The following is a 17,392-nucleotide window of genomic DNA, read 5'->3' on the forward strand; positions in this document are numbered from 1 at the left end:
CTTATGAGAAAAACAGAAAATGAAAAATTTAAATATATTTGATATTAAATATAAATTAATGTATATTACCGTTGGCTAAATTTTTGATCAGTGTTCAGCTTCCTGTGGCCATGGAAAAAGAACTCGACAAGTTTTATGCATCAACTACCATCAGCCAATTGATGAGAATTACTGTGATCCTGAAGTTCGCCCTTTGATGGAACAAAAATGTAGCCTGGCAGCCTGCCCACCCACATACAGACACTTTCCTCATTCCTCTGAGCAGCCAAGCTATTATCCAAGCATGAATTTGCCATTAACTCACAAACTTGAAGATGATGAAAATCAGGTGGTTTATCCATCAGTCAGAGGAAACCAGTGGAGAACTGGACCATGGGGATCAGTAAGCCATCTTTATTGAGTTATATTAATTCTGTAATTTTGTTACTTTACGTCCTTTTAACAGGTATGTATATGATGTCATCAGTACTTTAAATGCTAAATTTATTTGATGATCAATAGTTTAAATATTGAAAGGATTAACCATTTTTTGATGCTGATTACAAATGCTGGAGTTCTTATTAAATTATGAACTAATGTGTTATTATGATTACAGAGGAATGTACTATAAAACAATCTGATTAGAATTCATTATAATAAAAACAAAAGAAAATCCTTTAAGGGGTAAGACTATAAATATTTATGAAAAAACCTAAACCCAAAAATTATTATGATAGCAATACAATAAGCTGGTATAAAATCATGACAAACTACAAATTGTATAATTGTTCATATTTTATATGAGATTAATAATACAAAATAAAGAAAGCCGCCAGTATCAAGTTAAGTAATTTACTAGTCTTTTATTCCTTCCTAGTGAGACCTCAAAACTTTCTTTTTACTTAACACTTATGATAAAAGTGAAAATTGTTTCCTAATGCAAATTTGAAAGTCCCACCTTTTCATCAACAAATTCTCATGAAGCTCCCAGTAAGCCTCAAGTGTTTTGACAGATTTTCTCAATTCAAATTGTGATTTCAATGAAGGAGATTTTAATGTAGAGTTTGATTTTGATTGAGTCAGTGCTGATTTTTTTTTTTACCACATATAAATTTATGATGTGGAATCCACAGTTTGTGCATATTTTGTGTTTTATCCATGTCAGTGCTCTAGCAGTTGTTCTGGAGGTCTTCAGCACAGGGCTGTGGTCTGCCAGGATGAAAATGGGCAAAGTGCCAGTTACTGCGATGCAGCCTCCAAGCCTCCAGAGTTAAAGCACTGTGATCCAGGGCCTTGTCCACAGTGGAACTACAGAAGTTGGAGAGAAGTAAGTCATAATATTTCCTAAACGTGTAAGATTATTACATCTATGAAGACTGAAAGTAAAAAGCACTTTATACAGTTTGATAATCTTATTTCACTGTACAATGTAGAAAAAGATTTTTTTTTTTTTTTTTTTTTTTTTTGAAACAGGAGCTCACTCTGTTGTCCAGGCTGGAGTGGTGCAGTGGCACAATCTCGACTCACTGTGACCTCCAGCTCCTGGGCTCAAGTGATTCTTCTGCTAATTTTTTATATTTTTAATAGAGACGGGAATTTCACGATGTTGCCCAGGCTGGTCTCAAACTCCTGGCCTCAAGTAATTCTCCTGCCTCTATTCTTTTTTTAATTGAGTGATTAAACCATGTTTTTTTAGTAGATAGTCTGTCATGGTTTAGGTCACTCATTAATGATTTAAAAAATGCATACTCTAGATTTTTCAACAGAATCTAATATGGTAGGCAATATGTCTGTGAACTACTAGTATCTTTCTAAAGTTGGTTGACTCTCTTAATTTTTTTTAGAAAATTAAGTTGATATAAAAATAGAAAAATAGAATATAATATAGACGATGTTTTATCCTGTTATTAAGTTATGCATTTGGCAAATCGTTTTCTCAGGTAGTAGTCAGTTATTGAGCACATGCTTCATGCACTGGCACTCTCTAGGCACTGGAAATATAAAGATAATTTTTAAAGTCACTTTTAATAATAATTTCCTTCATAATATGGGATGGGAATGAAGCAAAGATTTCTATTAGCTTTGGATAAATCAAATGAATGACCTAATTAACTTAGTCAAATATTTTTGCTTAATGATTTTTAGCTCACAATTTCAAACATTGGGAGTTTGAAATCATGTTTTTAAAGTACACTCAGACCAGGTGCTAATACATATCAAGCACATTTTGAAGATACATTTTTACTATTTCCCAAAACAAGAGTAACTTCTATTTCTGAGTTTACATGCACTCATTTTGAAAATTCAAATTATATGTCAAAATGGAGATACAAACTTTTAGCAAAATTTGATATATTTCCTGACAGAATTTTGTTCTATGTGAGTTTTAGAAATTGATTTGTATTTTACAGCTGCCTTGTTACTTGCTGTTTTTATATTATATATACTAAATGTCTTTTCATGTTTATAAAATTAGACCTACCTTATTATTAACATCTTTCATGATTACATAGTAATCTGCTGATTGGATATTGAACATTTTGTAAATAATGCTCATTACTTAGGTACATAAATTCTGATTCTGGCTTAGCCTGCCAACATTATCTTATAGGTCCTGGATATCTTATTGAAATATATTATGATACTAATTGTCAAAATCTAGTCAACTTTTAAAATCGTGGAATTGAAACTTTTATTTTTTTATCTAGGGAGAAACGTTGATAATTATGAAGTAATTTTAAACTTAAACTCTACTATTACTAGAGTAACATTACTAGATGTTAAAATTACTAGAGTAAACATAATTACTAATTGTTTAAATGTTGAATGAAGCAATATATTATTCTCTTTAAAACCACATAGTTTTGAATTTTATTATTCTTGTTTTTAGTGTACAAAAACATGTGGAGGAGGAATAAAAACAAGACTTGTAACATGTCAATTTCCCAATGGCCAAATAATAGAAGATCACAACTGTGAAATCATAAACAAGCCGCCAAGTGTAATACAGTGTCATATGCATGCTTGCCCTGCTGATGTGTCATGGCATCAGGAACCATGGACATCGGTATGATAGTATTCTTGTTTGTTAACATCTTATAAAGTTTGAGTCTGAGAGAGGCAGAGTTCATTCTTTTTTTTTTTCTTTAACTTTTATTTTACATTAGCAGGTACATATGCAGGATGTGCAGGTTTATTACATAGGTAAACGTGTGCCATGGTGGTTTGCTGCACAGATTATCACATCACCTAGGCATTAAGCCTAGCATCCATTCGCTATTCTTCCTGATGTTCTCTCTCCAGCCACACTCCTCCCCCAACAGGCCCCAGTGTGTGTTGTTCCCCACCATGTGTTCATGTGTTCTCATCATTCAGCTCCCACTTATAAGTGAGAACATGCAATGTTTGGCTTTCTGTTCCTTCTTAGTTTGCTGAGGATAATGGCTTCCAATTCTATCTACGTCCTTGCAAAGGACTTGATCTAATTCCTTTTTATGGCTGCATAGTATCCTGGCGTGTAGATGGTATGATAGTATTTGTATTCTGTTTTATTTTGCTCTGTTTTGTCTCTTGCTTTAATTTCCTTTCTTTATAAATTGTGGAATGCATACACTTTATCTTCTCAGATTTCTTTTTAAGTAGATCGTTGGCCCTCTTGGTTTGTGTTTTGAAATTTGATAGTTTAGAAGAGGAATCCATTTAATTTTAATTAGTATAACATATGTAAGAGATTTTTATATATTTATTTTTTAATATGTGAATTTTGAACCATAACACTGTTCTAATGGAAATATTTTTTCCATTTTATCTTTGACTTGCTGTCAATTAATCAGGAATATTATATTATTTGCGTTTATATGTAATGTTGACATTGTGCTTGTAAAAATGGCAAATTAAGGTTGTGTCTTGTTTAAGCATATGATTATGTGTGGCTTTATCTGTTAATATCCATAGCTGATCCAAAAAACAAATAGCATTCTTTAAAACTTGTTTTTTGTCATGATTCAACTTATTATTTTGTTTGGAAATGTGAAAATATTATTTTTAAAAAAGTAGAGAAATTTACTTCCATAACATAATTTGTTTACAGTTTTTTACATATATCTTTGGAAAAGTATAATTTATGTAATGTATATTATTATGCATTTCTCCCACTGTGTGGAGTTACTGTGGTTTGGTAATATTTCAATTTTCTGGGTGTTTATTGGAGCCATAGAAAAACTCATAAACTTTGTTCATGAATGATTCTCTAATAGTCTTCAAATATCCTTTTTTGAGGAATAATTAATATATAAGTATATTGAAATAATCATTTTAATTACCATTGATGCTTTAAATTATGAATGACCAAGTATGCTTCTATTAAATGAAAAGCTGATTTGAGTTTATAATCTATTAGTAATTAAATTTATAAAGCTAGATGGTTCTTTATTTGAAAATTAGTTATAACTCCAGTTTTATAACCAATGCTTGATGCCTGCACTTGTTTTGTTTTGCCCTACTCAAACATCTTTATAATAAGATGTAAACCCAAGTTTCAAGTCATGTTATTTGAAGAGTAGGTCGAGTTCTGGCTCAGGCTGAAATTCATCTTTATAGACAAAGTGTGACTGATGATATTAAACAACAGAACATTTAAACTTTATGGGAGGATCTTAAAGTAAAATTGCTGCCTCAAAGGACCGTCATCTTGTAGGAACTAATTAAAAACATATTTTGTCTTGGAAAACATTCACATATGTATTTAATAAATGTCATTACTGACCATCTACTATATCCTAGGCACTGTGATACATAGATAATTGAAACACATTTCTTATGCCTATGGACCTAACAGTTTACTTGGGGAGATTTGAAATATTGTAAGAAATCACCATAAAAAGATATCTTTTATTGGCTATCTTAGATTGGAAATCCACTTTCTGCTTACTATGTTTCTGTTGCATGTTCTTTCATTTTATTGGTTTTCATTTGCAAGCCTAGTTCTTAAGAAGGCTATGAATTACTTTCTTGGAATTTTTTCCTCAATTTGGAAAGCAGAATCCTAACCACTAATGAGATTGAATTGTAATGGCATTTGTTTCTGAGCACAGACGTTTTATTTTCTCTACCCATTTATGACTTTAATTCACAAAGCACTAAACATTTACTTGGGTCTAATGCTTTCTACTAGGTATTGAAGGAATTAAAATTAAGTGGTTTTGAGTCAGATTCTCTATTTTAGAGGTCAGCAAACTATGGTCTATGGACCGAATCTGGCCTGTTGCCTATTCTTGTAAATAAGTTTTATTGGAACATAGTCATGCTCATTTGTTTATGTGTTATCTATAGCTGGTTTTGCACTACAGCAACAGTATTAATTAGTTGCAATGGAAACTCTGTAGCCCACAAAGCCTGAAATATTTGTTATCTGGCTTTTACTGGGAAAAGTTTGCTGACTCCTATTATATTTAATAAACATTATAATCCTTTTTAAGATTTATAGAATATTAAACTTACAAATAATTCATTCCAGGGAGTTTGAGATGTTTTTTGTCCTTTAAAATTTTACATTTTAAGGTTTATCAACCTTCTCTACATATCCACTGTGATACTCATACAATATTCATGTAAATGTATCTACTACTATATTCCAATATATTTTTGTTATGGTATTTTTGTATGTAAATTATGTCACAAGTGAAAAATCTGAATGTTCATTAAAGTCCTATGTATAGATGACTTTTCAACCTCACAAAAACAAATGACCAAGAAAACAATAATCACAGATTACCAAATAGGAAGACATACGTGCAGAATTCTTTAGTGTTTATTACATGTATATCTCTAAAGGAGTTCATTGAATACTCAGTCTTTGCACTATGAAGAAATGTAATATTTTTATTTTTTGATAAGTTGAAGATAATGAAGTTTTAAAAATTACAATAAATGTTTGTGTAGAATTTTTAAAAATATATTTATTTACTTTTTTATATGTATACATCATTAAAGTGACTGGATTTCTTCTATTATCTGAAGCATATTTATTTGTTAAATTAGCCTTTTATATTAAAAGGGTTTAGCGGATCTGAAGTTTTGTTGCCAGTGCCAAATAGAACATTTTACCTCTTTCATTGTTGGTGTATATTATAGACAAACTTCAGAATACTATATTAGCATATCAGATTAATATTCTTTCATGGATAACTTTACTTCAACACATCCTGTTGACTAAGTAGAAAATTAAAAGTGTGTATGCATACGTGTGTGTGTATGAGTGAGTGACATGACATCTTAGAAGCATTTTTTATTTGAAAGCAAATGAAATGTGAAATGTAAAAATCATTTAAAATATTATTAGAAAGTTTTAAGATACATTTAAATTTTCTTAATGTAGAAAGTGTTGTGCTATAATAAAAAAAGGGTAAATAAATCTTAACCTATGTTAATTTAACAGCTACATTTTTGGCGATCAGTAAGCATGAAATGATTGTATTTTAACCTATTTATTAATGAGTATTGTGGCTTTGTGCTTTATGTCATTCATATGCATGTTGTATTTTTACTCCTTGGACTTAAAATGTTTTAAGTCACTGAACTGATCTTGTATTATTAATATAAGGAATACTTCCTTTCTTTTGGTGGTATTTTTCTTAAATAACAAACTATTAAATTCTCTTATTAAACTTTTAATCGTTGAATAGTATATATTTTCATAATTGTACTTAGTTTATGTATAAGCCACTGTGTTTTACATAATATTCGTGTTAGAAATTAACACTGGGATTTAAAGGTATAAGATGTATGGGTTAGTTATCAACTTTTAAATATGTGGAATTTTTTATAATTTTCTTTTTATATATTATAAACAATACAAATTAATGATGTAAGCAAATTTAATTAATAAGTTAAAAATGGGTGTGCTTACGACCAAGGTAATCTTTAAAAGGTAAGTAAAAGTTTCGCTTTTCTCATGCATATATAGTAAGGGACATTACATGTTACATACTTCAACTAGCAAATGTTCTTTAAGTAAATTTATATTATATTTTCTCACTAAGTTTTATTTAAGAAGCGATTTATTTTCTTGGAATGTTTTTATTCTCAACATAGAATGAAATAATATTTGGTAAACAAATAGTATGTATTCCAGTGTGCTCTGGAATGATGACTATCCAACAGAAGTAAAGAAAATATATTTTTTTCCTTTCGGCCTTAAAGATTGTTTTTTGCTCCCACACAAAAAATGAGAAACTTGTGTTTTTTTTTTTTTTTTTAAATGAAAGCTTGCTACTTGAACCTTAATTCTGGTGCATTCACTTGGTGTTGCTTTTTTTAAAAATGTCCTTCTGAAATATTGTGCAGAAAAAAATATATACTGTACTAAATCTTTGATATAATATAATGCAACACAACAAATTGAAGCACTGTCAGAAATGAGCATGGAGGCCAGACACAGTGGCTCGTGCCTGTAATCCCAGCACTTTGGGAGTGGCAGGTGGATCACTTGAGGCCAGGAGTTCGAGACCAGCCTGGCCAACATGGTGAAACCCCATCTCTACTAAAAATACAAAAACTATCCAGGCATGGTGGCAGGTGTCTGTAATCCCAGCTACTCTGGAAGCTGAGGCAGAAGAATCACTTGAACCTGGGAGATGGAAGTTGCAGTGAGCCAAGATAGTGCCACTGCATTCCAGCCTGGGTGACAGAGCAAAACAAAAAAAAAAAAAAAAAAAAAAAAAAAAAAAAAAAAAAAAAAAAAAAAAAAAAAAAAAAAAAAAAAAAAAAAAGAAGAAGAAGAAGAAATGAGCATGTAGTAGCAGCAAACATCCAGTAAATCTGACATTTGTCAATTTGAAAGGAGCACTAAGGGTCTGAGCGGAGGGCGTTGGGCTTTGCCTTCCCCTGTAGCTCCCATGTAAGAGAAACACACTCAGGAAAAAACTGCCTCTATTGCTCCTAAGGCCTGCAGCAGCCAGGTAATGCATGTGAAAATAGTTTCAAGAAAAAGTCACTTCTTCTTTTTTTTTTTTAAATTGTACTTTAGGTTCAGGGGTACCTGTGCAGATCATGCAGGATTGTTGCATAGGTACATACATGGCAATGTGGTTTGCTGCCTCCATCCCCTTGTTACCTATATCTGGTATTTCTCCTCATGTTATCCCTCCCCAACCTCCCCACACCCTGCTGTCTCTCCTCTAGCCCCCACCCAACAGACCCCAGTTTGTGATGCTCCCCTCCCTGTGTCCATGTGTTCTTATTCTTCAACATCTGCATATGAGTGAGAACTTGCAGTGTTTGATTTTCTGTTCTTGTGTCGAAACTGTCACTTCTTTATGTTGACTTTGTAAAGTGAGTGTTCAGTAAACACATTTATAATAATTGTTTTCTTAAATTTGAAAAAGACACATAAGGATAGTAAACAGGTTAGAAGTCTATTTTAAAAGTAAATTTATAATACACTTATCATAGAAATATTAAACACTTAGCTAGTATTTCTCCATTTATGATGTGTACTACTATATCTTTCTAAAGTACATTCATTGATTCTCCCCAAATGTATGAGTATATACTACATATTAGACATCATACTGGTCACTACATATAAACCAGGTACTATCCCTGTGTACGATGTGTTTGCAGTTTAGTAATGAATGTAATTAATAAACAGGTGATCAGAATGCAGGGTAAGATTTCTATCCCATTTAAGTAACAACCAAGTGATTTATAATACTGAAGACCCATAATATTTTGGGCTTAATAGGTTGAGATAATCCAAGAATTAGTAATGAAGATTGTACTTAACATTAAAATGATTTGGCAATTGTCCCTTCTACAAAGCCTACACTAGTAGGCTATTCTGTCATAACCTGGCAAGAGATAAGCAGTGTCCTAATTCCCTACCATAAAATATAAGATTTTGTATCATTGCAACATCTACCTTTTCTGCGCATGTGGATTTCATATGTTACCAAAGAAGGGAATGTAGATGGATATGTAGTTTACCTAGACATGATGTTCTGAAAATAATTTTGAAGGCAAAATTGGGTCCTGCAGATTTGAAACGTATGGCCTGGGAAAAGTCTAAGTGAATACTCTAATTAATGGTGAGATTATAAAAGAAGAGAGAGAGAGAGAGAGAGAGAGAGAGGGAGTGTGTGTCTGTATGTGTTATAATAGTGAGTGAAGTTGGAATGTACAATACAAAATAACCCTAAAAACTCTCAATATGAAATAATGATAGGCCATATTTTCCTCTATGTTTCCATGTTAAAGAAAGCGAAAAATGTTCATATTTCCATGGCAGTTCTCCTATTGTTTAGGCATAATGCTTCAGGAATGTTTAAGAATCTCAAGAAATTGTTTTCAGTGTTCTACAATATCTATGTAATGTATACTGAGACTGTTTATAGAAGATATATAAGCATTTTTAATATTAGTACATTCATATAACCCAAATTTTTATTACAGAAACTTTATGTATTACCTTCCAATAGTTTGAGAAAATCATATTTTAATTTTGATATTATCATATCACTCAGACATTAACATTTTTATGTTTATTCCTTTTTAAGAATATTTTTAAGTCATTATGATTTTTAATTTTTTGATCATATGTATCATTCTCAGTAGAACATTTTGAGCATGTGCCATTATATATTTGTCTTATATAGTCATACATTACACACATAAACAAATATGTAATTATGTATTTTATAAAATATATACAAGTATAAATTTAAAAGGGTAGGTTGAATATTTAATGTTAAATATAATTTTTATTTTGTGAATGGTAACAAACTTTTCTCTCACAACTGTTCTACAATCTAATTTTAAAAGCAGTAGACTATGTTTCATTTGTTTTGAAAATTTTGGTTCAACACTGTGCTACAGCAGCTTTAAAATATGGTTTATTTCAATATGTGGTTTCAGTAACTTCTTTAGCTGAAAAAATATACCTTACAAAATACCTCTAAATAACAAAGTTTATCACTGAATGCTCCTGATATATACACCAGCTATTGACTTTAAATCCAGTATAAATAATTATTGGAAAAAAATTGAAATTTGCCTAGGTCATTCAGTTTTTGAAGTACTACTAAAAGAAGCTATGTTTTTATATTTTAACAAGAAGCTTTAAAACTCAATGAAACTTTGAAATATTTGGAAGCCATTTAAACTGATTAGAAATTTTTATATCAACATTTAAAAAATATACAATTAGCATATTGTTTCTGAAATTTTTGCTTCAAAGTTTTAAAAATAAGAACTTGGCAAAATCACCTCGCAGAAGAAAACTTTGCAATATTTCATTTAATTCTTACAAGTATATGTATGACATATGATAATGTATTATAGAGTTTTAATATATAAGAGGCCATATTACAACATAATGTGATAACAAAGTACCTTCCTAGATATGTCCTACTTCCAGTAGATTAGGAATTGGATAAATTCGTATGTGAGGTTAAGTACAATCTAGGGGGTGGAGGATTACAACCAGGAAGCAGTCAATGGTGGCTATGAAAACAAATTACATAATTCCAATACTGACTCTAATTTATAAGATTTGAGAGATATAATTGAACATATATTCCTCATAGGTATCTGAGTTTCTAAGTCACAGTTTTTCAAAAGGATATATTGCTCAGAGGTGGCAAGGGTGATTCACTGGAGTGCCCAAAATATTATTTTTCAGGACATATACTCACATTTATTTTATCTAACATTGCAAGAAAATAAGCAAGATTTGCTACATGGGGCTGTATGTCTGACATACAACATTTATAACTCATTAGGTTTTCTGACAGAAGGAGATCATCACTCTGTCATTCACTTTCAGTGTACTCACTGCAGCGTGTATATGCCTACTGAGGAAGATAAATGAATTATATGTTACATATAAACTCATGATCCTCTATAGTGAGCCAGGAGGAACTGCAGCTACTACTGCTGGTGCTGCTGCTGGTGGTGTTGGTTTGTTTATGTTTTAGTTTTAAGCACACAGACTTTTGCTGGTTATGTTTAAAGTCATCATGATGATTGGGCTCATAAAGATGAATTACCAATTTTTCTATTACCAAAAAGAGCTTGTTCCAAATTTGCTGAATTTTTTTCTCTAAGAAAAATGTGATACCTAGTATCTAGTCTTTAAGGTGAAGGAAACATTTAATTTGTGAAACTAGTTTGTCAGAACAAGGGTGGGTGTAAAGTTAGAAATATGAATTAGGACCATGTCAAAGAGGACCAATGAAGAACATGCCTAAGAAATTTTAAAAATTCTGTAGGTATAGAAAAAGTTGATTTTTTTTGGACTCGGTGTCAGAACTGTGTCTTGAGATGATTAGTGGACAGTTCTCATCATAAAATATCAGCAAACTGAAATGCGACAGAATGGTGATGAAAAGTCAAGGAGAGAATGTTCTAAAAGCTGAGGATGATTTAGGGGACATTTGTGCAGCTAGCCCTTAGATGTTCACAGATTACTCACCTGCAACACTCAAATGTCTGCACGTAGAGTAGAAGAAGCCAGTGGAGGAGTGATTGATGGGGCTGTGTTTGATCCAAGGGCGGGGTGGCATCTAAAGGTGAGAGTAAAAGAGGTATAACACAACATCTGAACAGAATCAAGTTGAGAAAAGCCATGATGGGTAATTTTGAGATCAGGAAAGGAGAGTAAAAGTTTGGCGAGTGAGTGAAGAAGTCAATTTGAGAGCACTAGGATTACATGGTGCAGTGTGAAGGGCCCATTTGATGATACATAGCAAGATTTTGTACTAGTCTTATGTAAGATGATATAATCTTGCCTTTACCAAGAGAAATGTGAACTTTCATTTACAAAGATGTTTGAAGACATATTATTCCTAAGTCTTGAAATATTAAATATCAGGTCTATCCTAGATCTTGCAGGTAAGAATAAGAGCTGTGGTATTAGAATGCCTGGGTTTGACTCCTGTTTTACTCAGTGACCTTTGCCAGGTTACTTAGCATTTCTAACATTTCATTTTCTTAGAATAAAAATAGTAGCTCAATAAAGAAGATATTTTTAATGATAAAATTGAATAGAAAAAGTGGTTGAAATAGGGCCTGTTACATAAAGGCTCAATATATTTTGTTTATTGTTATCACTTATCCAGTAAGTATATATTATCTTTTTTCAAGGAGTTAAAAGTCCAAATATAGTAGAAAAGGCTAATAATATATCAAACAATCTGAAACAAGTCTACTTGAGCAACTTGCCCTCTAGTATAAGAGAGAAATCAGTTTGGACTGGAGCTATTTTTGTTTTCTTTAAAGTAAACTTTTATGGAAATAAGACATGCAGCAAAACTTCAAATCATAATGATCCAGTTCAATGAATTTTCCAAAGTGAACACATCTATGTAGAGAATGCTCAAATCAAGAACATCAGCACCACAGAAATTCCCTACATCCCCACTTGTAGTTGCTATCTTCCCAAAAGGTAATCCCTTTTCTGACATCAAACATAATAAATTCCTTTGCCTGCCTTTGCATTTTAAATGAATGAAACTTAAACAATTTGTAAGAGTTAGGATACTGGACTTGAGACTCATTTATGTTGCATGTATTTGTAGTTTCTCATTGCAATCTAGTAGTATATTACTTGTATAAACATGTAATTGTATGATGTCTATGAATAGATGAATTAATATGATTTATCCTTCAGTTGACAAATATTTGGGATTGTTTTTAATGTGGGACCTACAAACAATGCTGTGATGAACATTTCTTAGACATGTCTTTTGGTGAACATGTGTATACATATCTGTTGGCTAGGTAGCCAGGAGTTGAATTGCAGAATCCTAGTGTATCTGTAAGTTCAGTTTTAGTAAATACTATATACTATATGACAGTTTTCTAAAGTGGCTGTATGAGAATTTCACTTGCCCCAAATCCTTGCTAACACTTGATATTATCAGACTTTTAAATTTTAGTTAGTGAGTGTGTAATGGTATTTCTTTGTGGTTGTAGTTTGCATTTCTCTAATGTTTATTCCCAGAGATATCCTATTTTCCGAAGCATCTGTGGAAGTTTTTTGTCCATTTTTCTGTTGGATGATTTTCTTCATTATCTTATTGATATATGGGAATTATTTTTTGTTTTGGATATAAGTACCTTGTTAAATATATATATTGAAGGATATATCACCACTTCATTTTGGTCTTTTATGGTCATTCAGTCCCAGCAATAGCTACTGAGAAGTAGCAACAGTAAAAGAGTTTCTACTTCTTCACATTAAGTAGATAGAGGGGAGGTTCTGAGAGGATTAAAGTGAACAAATATGGAGAAAATAGTAAACTGTTCTGTTTAGAGGATGAATGGCTTGTGTGTATAGAAAACGTTCATTTTAAGATTACTATTTGAAAGGCAAACTTTTTAGGAGGGAAAACTTGCTACTTTACTCTGCTGGATTAATTAAGAGAAGAAAGATTAGTGTTCCTGCACTATTTCTCCTTTTAAAAAATGCTAAATCCCTAATTTATAATCTTTATAAATTTCTATTAAGTTTATTTATTCAGTAGATATTTATCTAGCAGTTACTGTGTATTAGACACCAATAGATATGAGGCTAAAAATACAATTAGATTAGGACATAAGAGAGTTTGTATTACAGAAGGTTAAAAAAATGTTACAGCAAAAGAATGTACATACGATTAGTTTCTGCACACACAATCATGTGAGGAAAGTGTTTAGGAGTGTGGTAGGATATGGAATGGGAAAGATTCCTCAAGGACTGAAAAGAGAAGAAAGGAATTTATTTTTACCTGAGTCAAGTTTCATCATTGTTTGCTTTTTCAGGTGTTTTAAATATCAGTTTGATATTTGGTAAAGAATTCTACCTCTGGAAGTTAGAACCCATTCAAAATCGGTAGAAACAAGCAACGAAATTAAATTTGCAGGAAAAATAGTTTTATAAAAAAATTTGGTACATTTAATCATAAAGTATAGATTATTGAAATACGTAAACAGATAATTGTCAAATTATTTTTGAGATAAATATTTCTTTTAATGGGATATTAATAGTCAGAATTACTCTAAAATACCTCTAAAATATAAGTAAAAACAAACCTAAAATACTAAAGCAAGCAGTCAGATTTCTACTTTGTATAATCATTAAAATTATCAGCAAAAGACTTGCCCACAGTAGAACCATTTCTATTTCTTTCCTCTAACTTTTTTTCAAGGTATAAACATAGATTTAGGAAAGTTCATGTCTTCTATTATAGTAAATTTTGCCATCATACACAAACCCTGTAATACTCAATAGGAAAAATCAGAAGACATTTTGTGTCATTAATGATTAATCATCCTGCTTGGGACGTCAGTAAATATAGTGTGATAATTAAAATGTGTGAATCATAATGTATAAATGATAATGTATAAATGATGTGACTATGTTCTTTTTAGGAGAAGGAAGAATAAAAGAAAATTTATACTGCTACACTAATAAAATTTTTTTTACCTATTCTGCCAACTAGAGAATGTTCATTGTTCTATCTGAGGTCAGCATCTTTATTGTTTATTCGTGGGCCTTAGGAGAATTTTCACATCTAGAAATAGGGAAGGAATCAGGCAGGACACCTCCCTCACTCCTGGACATTTCTGTGACAGGGAGCTGGCTCAATAATAGTAGCTCAAATGGGATCCTGTCTCCTTGTCATTATTTCTCTTCTAAAATTGGCAACGTGTCAATCTTAGGTGAAATCAGAACTTTCTTGTATCTGCTGATCCACAGGGTACCCCTTAGAGTCAGAAGAAAACAACAGAAATCTTGAAAAAGAGATCTATTAGTGCAGCTTTCCTTTCAAGGTTATTTTTGTGGGACTAAAGATCACTCAACTCTGACCCACTCAGATAATGTAGATTGCATATTTAAAAGGTCTTTGTTGTAGGTATACATTTTAATTTTGTAACACTACGCCTTTTAAATAAAAATGCTCAAGCAACTGAATTTTCTTTCTACTGAAGAGTAAGTGTAGAATTGTATATCAGCTCTTATGTTTCTGGAGCAAAAATAGTAGACAATTTGAAGCTTTGTAATGTAAAAAAATATAAATAGAATTTGAGTAGAAATGCAGAAAGCATATGTAAGCTTGATGATCTCCATATATGCAAATTTACTCCTATGTTTTTTTTTTCTACATAGCATCGATTCCTTTCTTTATTCAGTAAACATTTATAGAACAGGTCTCTGCCCTTATTGGGTTTAGAATTCTTGTTTATAATTTCATGATTTTATTCAAATTTCTAGTGTGTTAATAAGGTATTTCATTTATTCATATATGATAAAGTAGGTGATTTAAGATTGTGGTCTACATTGAGGAGGTACCTTAAGAGACTTATTTGTATTTTATTAAATGTTCTCTCTAAAGTTTTCTGTGTCACTCTCAAGCTCTAAAAATTTTACAAAGTTATTTTTAAAGTCAAAATGTGGAGAAAACTGTGATGAATAAAACTCAGTTTCTTACAGATTGGGGAAATGTTTATTTATATATTTATACATATATTTTGATGCTTAGAAAAATTCTAGGAAAGTTTTTAAAAGAGACATTAGTTGGAAAGATGTTTCGCTTATGATGTTAAAAAGCAGATGCTATTTTGGAAACTGATTTTATCACAAATTAAAATTTAAAGGTCTGGGGAAGACTTAAAGGTTAAAGTTATATACCTATGTCATAGTAAAAGAGCCAATATAAAACTTTGATGCTTATTTGATAATTTTGAAGACTAAAGGATGTCAGATTTCCTTTCTGTCAAAGGATGCCCCATAATTCAGGTATGTAGAATTTCCATTTTTCTCATTTAAGTAAACAATAATAATGCAATATGTTTTCATTGAACCATAAATACTGTATATATCTAAAGAGTTAAATTATAATGATTCTTGAAATATTTTTAAAATATCATTTTCTTTTTATCCTATCTTTAAAATTTGGAAAGACTTACAGTTATTTCTTTCTTATCTCTTCTTATCTACACAAAGCATAAATTCTTTGAAGAAAATTTTCAATCCAAGTGCATAAAGCTTCAGTTGTATCCTAGCAAAACTTTCTAAAGTTGGAGGCCATACCATAACACAATATAGCCTATTTCTTTTTAGGAAAACTAACAAACATTTGCTTCCAATTCTCATTCTGCACCATGAAGTAAGAATCAATCAAATTCCTCCTAAATAGGGCAAATATTTGAAGACAGTTGTTTTTCTCTGGCTTCTGCTTTCCAGAAATCCAAAATTATTAAGCATATCTATTTTGTTCAATTCTTTAATCATTTTAATCTCCTTTGTTATGATATCCTCAAAATGTGACATCTAGAATTTCATTCTTTAGAAAAAAAAAGGACCTCACTGGAGAAAATGTAGCTGTAACAAATGTTGCCAGCCTTGTTATTTATTTTTTATTTATTCATTTTACTTTAAGTTCTGGGATACATATGCAGAACGTGCAAGTTTGTTACATAGGTATACATGTGCCATGGTGGTTTGTTGCACTCATCAACCCATCATCTAGGTCTTAAGCGCCATGTGCATTAGTTATTTTTCCTAATGCTCCCCCACATCTGACAGGCCTTGGTGTGTGATGTTCCCCTCCCTGTGTCCATCTGTTCTCACAGTTCAACACCCACTTATGAGTGAGAACATGTGGTGTCTGGTTTTCTGTTCCTGCATTACTTTGCTGAGAACAATGGCTTCCAGCTTCATCCATGTTCCTGCAAAGGACAGAACCCATCCTTTTTTATGGCTGCATAGTATTCTGTGGTGTATATGTGCCACATTTTCTCTATCCAGTCTGTCATTGATGGGTATTTGGGTTGGTTCCAAGTTTTTGCTACTGTAAATAGTGCTGCAATAAACATATGTGTGCATGTGTCTTTATAATAGAATGATTAATAATCCTTTGGGTATATACCCAGTAGTGGGATTGCTGGGTGAAATGATATTTCTGGTTCTAGATCCTTGAGGAATGGCCACACTGTTTTCCACAATGGTTAGACTAATTTACATTCCCACCAACAGTGTGAAAGCGTTCCTATTTCTCCACATCCTCACCAGCATCTGTTGTTTCCTGACTTTTTAATGCTTACCATTCTAACAGGTGTGAAATGGTATCTCATTGTGGTTTTGATTTGCATTTCTCTAATGACCAGTGATGATGAGCTTTTTTTTATATGTTTGGCCAACCTTGTTATTAACACTGTGCCCAATATGATCAATACTGCCTCAAATTTCAGTTTTTGATAGTTACCCAGTCTTCTTATACTGATTTTCTATCAGTATAAACCTATATGCATAGTGTGTAATATTATTAAATCAGATATTATTTATCCTAGTGGTATAAATATTTTTAAGCCAAACTCTAGAACTTTTATTTTTCCCATGATAGCTTGAATATATACATTTTTCATTTTCATT

The 17,392-nt window shown here is 31.5% G+C and overlaps 1 protein-coding gene across 1 annotated transcript in view; it reads left to right on the forward strand.

Annotated features, from left to right (window-relative positions):
* Nucleotides 1-17,392, forward strand: part of ADAMTS20 (ADAM metallopeptidase with thrombospondin type 1 motif 20) — a 211,090-nt gene that overhangs the window by 124,395 nt on the left and 69,303 nt on the right. Inside the window, exons 26-28 of the mRNA XM_017529893.2 lie at nt 92-382; nt 1,145-1,306; nt 2,870-3,046. Coding sequence (XP_017385382.1) covers nt 92-382; nt 1,145-1,306; nt 2,870-3,046 — 630 coding nt within the window. The remainder of the gene's footprint in view (nt 1-91; nt 383-1,144; nt 1,307-2,869; nt 3,047-17,392) is intronic.

This window comes from Cebus imitator, unplaced genomic scaffold (assembly GCF_001604975.1).
Source record: "Cebus imitator isolate Cc_AM_T3 unplaced genomic scaffold, Cebus_imitator-1.0 Scaffold2, whole genome shotgun sequence".
NCBI classification, from domain to species: domain Eukaryota; kingdom Metazoa; phylum Chordata; class Mammalia; order Primates; family Cebidae; genus Cebus; species Cebus imitator.